The sequence below is a fragment of the Anguilla anguilla genome, chromosome 8 (genome assembly GCF_013347855.1).
Source record: "Anguilla anguilla isolate fAngAng1 chromosome 8, fAngAng1.pri, whole genome shotgun sequence".
NCBI lineage: Eukaryota > Metazoa > Chordata > Actinopteri > Anguilliformes > Anguillidae > Anguilla > Anguilla anguilla.
The window spans coordinates 25,965,864-25,973,786 of NC_049208.1; the positions used below are offsets into that span (position 1 = coordinate 25,965,864).

At 45.6% G+C, this 7,923-nt stretch overlaps 2 protein-coding genes across 4 annotated transcripts in view; both read left to right on the plus strand.

Moving 5' to 3' along the window:
- Nucleotides 1–83: 83 nt before the first annotated feature.
- On the plus strand, nt 84–6,216 carry ak2 (adenylate kinase 2). 3 transcript variants are annotated; one of them, XR_004766527.1, is made up of 8 exons: nt 85–294; nt 2,257–2,382; nt 2,816–2,926; nt 3,089–3,183; nt 3,360–3,432; nt 4,690–4,885; nt 5,815–5,952; nt 6,031–6,216. XR_004766527.1 is itself a non-coding variant. In XM_035429192.1 (7 exons), the coding sequence occupies exons 1-7, from the start codon at nt 196–198 to the stop codon at nt 6,036–6,038; spliced, it is 708 nt and encodes a 235-aa protein (XP_035285083.1). In that variant the 5' UTR covers nt 87–195; the 3' UTR covers nt 6,039–6,216. The 3 variants fall into 3 exon arrangements, 2 of the variants coding, with proteins under 2 accessions (XP_035285081.1, XP_035285083.1); XM_035429192.1 differs by lacking the exon at nt 5,815–5,952 and having other exon boundaries at nt 87–294; XM_035429190.1 differs by lacking the exons at nt 5,815–5,952; nt 6,031–6,216 and having other exon boundaries at nt 84–294; nt 4,690–5,764.
- Nucleotides 6,217–6,360: 144 nt separating this feature from the next.
- The window catches only part of rnf19b (ring finger protein 19B), a 19,993-nt gene continuing 18,430 nt past the window's right edge, over nt 6,361–7,923 (plus strand). Inside the window, exon 1 of the mRNA XM_035429185.1 lies at nt 6,361–7,225. The gene's annotated coding sequence lies outside the window, so the exon portion shown is untranslated. The remainder of the gene's footprint in view (nt 7,226–7,923) is intronic.

Here is a 7,923-nt window from a genome sequence, read left to right on the forward strand (position 1 = left end):
GGAATGCAGAGAGCTATAAGCTACAAGCCCAAGAGCGAATGGGAAGGCTGCATTTACTATACTCCGGTGGAGGTTGACAGTGATGGTAGAAGGGGAGGGATAGGGTACGTTGTCAGATATTAGAAGAGGTGGCGAGCTGAGACTGGGCTGCAAGGCGGTGAGAAGTTTGGTTCCCTTAAAATTCTGACCGTGAACATGGCCCCCAGCACACAGCTAAATGAGACTGTTTCCGACGTGAGGAAGGGAATCCGGGCCATTCTGCTCGGACCCCCGGGCGCAGGGAAAGGGACGCAGGTAAGATCTGCAGGAAAAATGATACATAGCTGTCTGCACTGAGGAGTTTGTGACCGCATGGCCGACCTAACTCACTGACTAGCTTGCTTGCAACTATTGCACAGTAGCACTCAGGCTCATTTAAATGAATATTATGTTTTGTGACATTGATATAATTCCAAAGAGTTTGTCCGCGTACATCGTAGTTACCAACTCGGAAGCCTGCCAATTGTGGAGACTTGGATGAAAGATGGTACTAGTTAGTTCCCTCGCTCCTCATTAGTGTGGCCGGCCAGCGCGCTAGCTGAATAATTAAGTAGCGGCTTGCTAGCATTATTACGGTAATGCTAGAATAAGCCTACTTGTCACCTAATAACCTGGCACGTTGGCTATGTGTGAATTGTTACAATGTCACGCTTGTGTGTGACTGCGTGTACTTGTCTGACTTTTCACCCTAGTCGCTGAACTTTCTCAGCGTTGCTTATCAGAATCATGAACAAAAGCGTGAACCGACACTGAAGATTCCTAAACCTAATAAAACTGTCATGGCACAGAAAAAGGAAATAAATTTGTATGTCTTCAGACAGAGGCGAGTGTCTTAGTGTCAGGTTTTGAATAAGGTTTTGTGTGTAACCAGTAAAGTAACCTTTTAACAAGTTTTATCTTCGTGTACTTTTAAAGGCAATTTTTACCAAAATAAGACGTCTGTGGAAATATGAAAACATATTTTAGTTCCACAAGTGTGACCATTTGTTTAAATGTAGAGAGCAATTAGTTTTTCTCCATGTGCACTGGTTAAGGGCCAGAGTAACAGGGTTAAAGGTTAGAACAGTTAAAATGTCGAAAACGTTGTTAAAGGACGTTCAATGTGTGTATTGTGTGAATGTTCCTGAAGTATGTGTGTTTTGTAGATCATGTTTAAACTACAAGAATGTATACTAAGATGTGTTGACTGGCTATGTTTCACAAAATGTCGGTCTGTCTGGGCCTTTTCGGTAGACAGCCAGAAGAGTGAGATGTGCCATTATTGACAAATGGAAATTACATTAATCAGTTTTCTGTTACAAAGCAAATTTTTTCTATGGCCAATTCAGTTAGTCAAATTTCTTGGTCAGCGAGCAGAGTATTTCTCCATTTTGCTGTTTTGTTTGTTCTGTGCTCGAAAGATTTGGAATTGTTTTGAGGAAAACCTGTCAATAGAGCGATATGTCTTTGGCGCATAGTCTATATGGTTAAGACTCGGCAATAATTCTAGTTTTGTGTCATTGAAATTCCCTATTAGACCAAGTCAGTATATCATGACATTTCACCAGTCCTGGTTAATGATGAGTAATATTTTGCCAAGTGGGTATTTGACTGTTTTAAAGAAAATTCTTGGCATGTTTTGTACAGTTGTTTTGAAATGGTGAAAATGTCTGATCATATGTCAAAATTACTAGACTCAAAAGAATTGTCAGCATGTTGCAGTGTTTAACATTCAAAGCAGGCTAGCTGATTTTCATGCTGGTAATGGGAATCACTAGTTTTCTCCTACCTGTTATGAATAACCTGTTCAATCAGTTTGGGTAGCTAAATGCATGATCGCTGTCTTGTGTACATGATGGATCATTCACTGTAACCTATGCACTGTGCTGCTGTGAACATTTTCACTGCTTCCCTTATTGTGAAAAATGGTTTTCTGCAACACAATATGCTTTATAAGGGGATACATTGCAGTTGTCTCTGAATACAATCAGAACAGGATTTTGACTGAGTGTTACTGCTTATGACCAGTGGGAGGTAATGATCAAGGTGTGTGTGTATTCAACTCTGTGCTGGAAGACGTTGCATTAATTCTTTGTTTGTCTTGCCTTCGCTTGACGCTAGTAAATCGTACTGCTTATGTCAGCTCTTACCTGCTCCCGCTGTCTCAGCATGGCATTGCTCATCTGTCTACGTCGCTCCATTCTGTAACATTAGCAGTGCGTCTTGTCTCTTCGGTAGGCACCCCGTCTGGCTGAGAAGTACTGCGTGTGTCACTTGGCAACCGGCGACATGCTGAGGGCCATGGTGGCGTCTGGCACAGAGCTGGGCACGCGGCTCAAAGAGACTATGGATGCCGGAAAACTGGTACTGCGTGCGTGTGTGTGTGTGTGTGTGTGTGTGTGTGCGCGTGTTGTGTGAATTATTGCTAGTTTACTCTGCCGACTCCCTCATAGATGTGGGATTTCACAGATTCCTTGTATTTTATTAATATGTTCATTATTTAAAATGTTTTATGTATATGACTGGGTGTTTTACTCAGTGGTACAGTGGCAGTGCCTCGTGGTAGAACTGACATTATCAGCCCTCTGGTCGCTAAGCTCACTTACATCACCATGTCACTGCACACGTGGGCAAAGCACTTCTAGCTGTCAGCTGGGTGTGATTATGCATCTGTTTCCCTGTATTGGTCAGCCAGTCGGAACGTCAGTTGTATCTCCATTTGCCTTCTGTGTGTCAGGCTGTCTGTGCTCCTCCTGGCCTGCTCATCCCTGATACCAGTCTGTCTGTCGCTTCATAGGTCAGTGACGAGATGGTCGTGGAACTCATTGAGAAGAACCTGGACACGCCTCCCTGCAAGAACGGCTTCCTGTTGGACGGCTTCCCCCGTACTGTGAAACAAGCAGAGATGGTGAGTTTTGGGAATACCAGCCAGGAATTCTGGGATATCTTGGATATTGTATCACAAAGTAGAGGCTTGCGTTTCCTGTGCTGAGGGTGCTGTGGGCTGTTGGTTGATTTCTGGTTCCGGTTCTTAGTAAACGCATCTCCTGTTCCTCCCTCCCCTCCTCAGCTGGACGATCTGCTGGAGAAGCGCTCGGAGAAGCTGGACTCTGTCGTCGAGTTCCGCGTGGAGGACTCCCTGCTGGTGCGCAGGATCTGCGGCAGGTGAGGGCGGAGGGTTGGAGGATGGATATCGGAGAGGATATGTGGGTGCTGATGGATTTATGTGGAGGCGGGTAAGACAGTTTTGGGGTGGGGTGGGGTGGGGTAGTAGGTCTGTGCTTGGATTTGTCCTTTCAGCTGATGCTGACTTCCCTACCCCCTCTCCCTCTGCTTCTCAGGCTTATTCACCAGCCCAGCGGGCGCTCCTACCATGAGGAGTTTAACCCCCCAAAAGAGGCCATGAAGGATGATGTGAGTACTGTGCGTGTGTGGTGAGGGAGTGGGGAAGCCCGCAGGTGAGCGTGGTGAGGGAGTGGGGAAGCCTGCAAGTGAGCGTGGTGAGGGAGTGGGGAAGCCTGCAGGTGAGCGTGGCGAGGGAGTGGGGAAGCCCGCAGGTGAGCGTGGTGAGGGAGTGGGGAAGCCTGCAGGTGAGCGTGGCGAGGGAGTGGGGAAGCCTGCAGGTGAGCGTGGTGAGGGAGTGGGGAAGCCTGCAGGTGAGGCAGTTGTGTGTATGTGTCAGAGTGTTTTTCGCGCCGACGTGTTTGTGTGTACCAGCGCTCATTTCTGAACCTTCTGTGCCTTTCCTGATGGCTAGTGTTTCCCCTGTCCGGATGCCTGCTGCTCTCGTAATGAGCTCATGTTTCTAACATGGCTTTCTCGGAGGCACCAAGACGGCATTGTTGTGTGGGGTGGGTGGGTCCCAGACTGCTGTTAGACTGTAAAGGAAAGGGGAGGGGCTGTAGCTAGTTCTGCTATTGTTTTTGTTTTTTTTTTTGTCCTACCTTCACAAAAATGCAGAACTTGGTGTGTGTCCACTTCCTCTTCCTGCTTTCCACATCCCTGCTGGTGTGCGTGTGCGCGTGTGTGCGTGCATGATACATTTTGTTCCCTGGTAATTTGATTAGCCCCCGGTGAGTTGACTTTGTGAGCCTAGCGTGATTGAGTGAATGGTGAGAGGGAATTCTGGGCCAGGGATTCAGGAACAGCCGCACATGAAGTTACTGTCCCCTGAGATCGAGTTGATGACAGGAACAAGCTCCATTTATAAAACTGTCCTTGCAGGCAGTTCATGTTGAGCAACTGCAGTACACATGAAATCAGTTAGTCCTGTTTATAAAGGTGCAACCTTTTTTTTTTTGGTGTTTATTGTTCTGTTGGCTCCATTTAATTTTTGTTTGCTGAAAAGCACTTTCAGCGGAATATTTGGAAGTAGTATGTACATGGTTTGTATTACTGTTATAATTTACCGTGCGAGCTTCCGGTTGATAAGATGCAGATGAATGCTTTGGCTATTTGCTATTCACCATTTTTATGGCTGGGTGGATTTAAATAGCCCAGTATCAATCCAAATGAAAACTACTGTTCCGATATCCAGTCTCGCTTCCTCTCTTAGCCCACCCTCCATCTCCACAGAGGGTTGCGTTGTTTGGGGGCTTGTGTTGGTGGCCTCTGTATTTGGAGGTTTTAAGGCTGCTGAGGCCCTGCCCTGTTTTTGGCTCCCCCCCCCAGGTGACCGGCGAGCCCCTGTCCCGCCGCAGCGACGATAACGAGACGACGCTGCGCTCTCGGCTGGAGTCGTACCACCGGCAGACCTCCCCGCTGGTGCAGTACTACGGCGCCCGCGGGCTGCACCACGCCATCGACGCCGCCCAGTCCCCCGACATCGTCTTCGCCTCCATCCTCGCCGCCTTCTCCAGCGCCACCTGTAAAGACCTGGTGTTGTTCGTCTAGCTCCGCCCCCACCCCCTCTGAGTCTGCCCCTCACTCTTCCCTCTCTCTCTGTCCCTCTGATGAGGTCTCCTCTCTCTTCTGCTTTCTGCCCTCTCTCCTTCCCAAGGTGCATCTCTTCCCCTCTCTCCCTGCCTGTTCCTGTAAGGCGTCTTGCTCTTGGATGATGTACAAGGCTCTGCCTGCTGCCGGTCGGCATACATACCAAACCAATAAAGCACAATGGGTTGTGCTCCCACGCGCCAGGTGTACGCAGCACTCATATTCAGCCAATAAAAATTCAGCAGCCTTAATATGAAGTGAATAGATTTTAAGATGAAATGGCTGACTTGCGTTATAATACAGCTGAATAAGGCTTTACATGTATGGGACCACCTCCAGCTCTCTTGTGAGTGGTGTTGTGTATCTGTGGTGCAAGAAGGCATTTGCTGATCCTCCACCATGTCCAGAAATGCACTTTAAAACCAAGGCCTCAGGCACGGGCTACAATGCACATTCCAGTGTCATGTTATCCTGCCCGGCAGCATGTAACCAATGGGTTTCTCTCACTTTATCTCTGTTTTGATTACAGATGGACAATCCTGTTACTTGTCTTGTGTTTATTTGGAAAATAACCGCATTGATTTAAAGTTGCTCTTATACATGCTCTTACATGATTTCACGACATATACAATATCCAGTCTATGAAGTTATGTACTGTGCTACAGCTTCAATGGTCTTTTAGTTTTCTGGCGACTGCCAAAAAATGATTGTATGCTTGGCTGAAGCAAAGCTTAGAGTTATGGTTTCTTTGTTTAGCATCAAGTTAAAGTGTTTTGTAATTTCAAATGTTCATTGTGTATATAGCTGAATGTATTTTTATACATTGCAATAGGAATTAATACTGTTATCTTTGTCATGTTGTAGAAAGCGATGCATTAACGTTGCACGCAGATGGACAGCTTTGTTGCAGCACCGGTCATCTCCACAAGATGGCAGCATTGTCGTTCATTTCTCTGTCTTCCTTTTTAATTTTCTCCCCGGTGGATTAACCGCGGCACCGAGGTTTGTCTTAACTCAGCTGTGTGCATGCCGCTTGCATTTTTTAAAATTTCACCAATGGATTTTTTTCCTTTGTTGCAGCCGTTTGACCCCCAGCCTCTCACCCAGTCCAGTCATGGAGAGGGATCGAGGCCAAGGGGGGGAAGGGAAGGGAGGAGATCGCAACGTTGCGCTTAGATTTGATAGTGATAAGGACCATGAATGTTCATAATGCAGTTCATTCTGTGAACATAAAGACGGAAATAAACATTCATTGAAACAAATGGATCATGTGTCTGCCAATAAACTGAATTGTATTCTATCTTGAAAAGATGGCAATCTTTTTGTAATCAATGTTTTAAGTTCAGTGAGCATATATATGTAAACTACTTTTTGAGGTTGAAATAAATGGCTACATGTATTTTACAGTTTCTCAAAACTGAAAGTAGCTTTCAGTGGCCCAGAGCGGCAGATTGCGGGATTTTTATATGAAATAACATGCAAATTAAACTTGAAGGGGACGGGAACGGATGTAAATTTGTTCAACTACGTGAAAAGGGATGTTGATTTTACAGCTTGGAACATAACCGCGGTCATGTCGTGCCAGTTTCAGGGGAATTCAGGCGATAGCCTGCCTGCCGTAAACAGAAATGAAAGCTTTTAGCAATAGTGTGTACACCAATGTATCGACCATTGCGTCAGCCTCCAATTATGATTTAACGTTAGCAAATTGAGAGGGTTAAAGTGCTTTGTTCCAGCACAGTTACTTTTTCTCAATACCATCTTGGATTTTCCCGGTAGCGCTTCAAGTAGCTAGACTGTTCGCGAAATGAAACCATTTATTTTACTGTTTACAATAATAGGAATCTTCTGTGCTGGATTGTTTAGATGTTTTCGATACATACAGGCTTTTTTTAAAAATAAAGAATTGTTCCTTGTGATAATGATGTCACGGGGTGGGGTTTCCGAGCAGACTGAGTTGTCGTCATGGGTTGGGGTTTTCCCCTATGACGATTGAGAAAGGAGAGAGAAGCGAGTTTGAGATGATCAGTGTTATGTGAAGCTGCTCGAATGAGCAGGGGTTCTGAAGGGATCGTGTCTATTTCTGTTATTAGATCTTTTACTTGACTGCAGGCCTTTCCGGAAGTGGCTCCGAGCCATAGACGCAGGAAGGTGGGGGAATAGAAAAGCTAAAAGAGAATCTAGGGGAATAATATAGTTGTTGCCGGGCGAACACTGCCACTATTAAACCAACGAAGAGACATTGCTCTTCGGATATTTCCGTCTTCCCCAAGAGGTGAGTGAATCTATTTTACCTCGCCGTAGCCGCAAGATGATCGAGGTAGTATGAACTCTCCTCAAGCGGTATTACACTTAAAATATATGTATATCTATATATGGATATATTGCTGCACATACGTGGATTATGCGGACGTACCGACTGTTGAACGCATCGCCTAATTGTGATTAGTTAAAGCATCAGGAAAACTACACACCGTAGTTACAAACGCAAATGTTTGAGTCTCCCCGGAATTATTACATTGATGTGGCTGACATTTTATATAACCTAAGGTTTGTGTATCTACAGTCCCAGTAGGCTAATAAATATTTGTTGTATCGTCAAGGCTAGCATGGGTTATCAACCTATTATTTCGCAACGTTTACATCACCAGTCTGGGCTATAATGACTATCGTGTCTGCGTGTGTGGCTCAAGTCTGATGCTTAGGGAGTGCCGATTTAAGCGTATCACTAGTTGCACCAGGCTCAAATCCTAAAATGATAGGCCCACTAGTGCTACTCAGACTTCCGAGTCGAGAAGGTTTTCCTCTGATTGCTCACTTCTTTACATCTCCCCCAATCCCCCTTCTTTCATTTCACGTTCCTACGTCTGCTTATGTCTGTCCCTGAGGTGTTGTATTGAGGACAGGATATTAATATCATCCCTTGTTTCTCTTTCACACACAAACGGACAGGCATACACAACTCCACACTTG

Bases quoted from the DNA above. Each gene is read 5' to 3' on its own strand.
- ak2 (XM_035429190.1), top strand. From the start codon at position 196: ATGGCCCCCAGCACACAGCTAAATGAGACTGTTTCCGACGTGAGGAAG. The intron at 2,927-3,088 runs GTGAGTTTTGGG...TCCCCTCCTCAG, and splicing joins CTGTGAAACAAGCAGAGATG to CTGGACGATCTGCTGGAGAA. The intron at 3,433-4,689 runs GTGAGTACTGTG...TCCCCCCCCCAG, and splicing joins AAGAGGCCATGAAGGATGAT to GTGACCGGCGAGCCCCTGTC.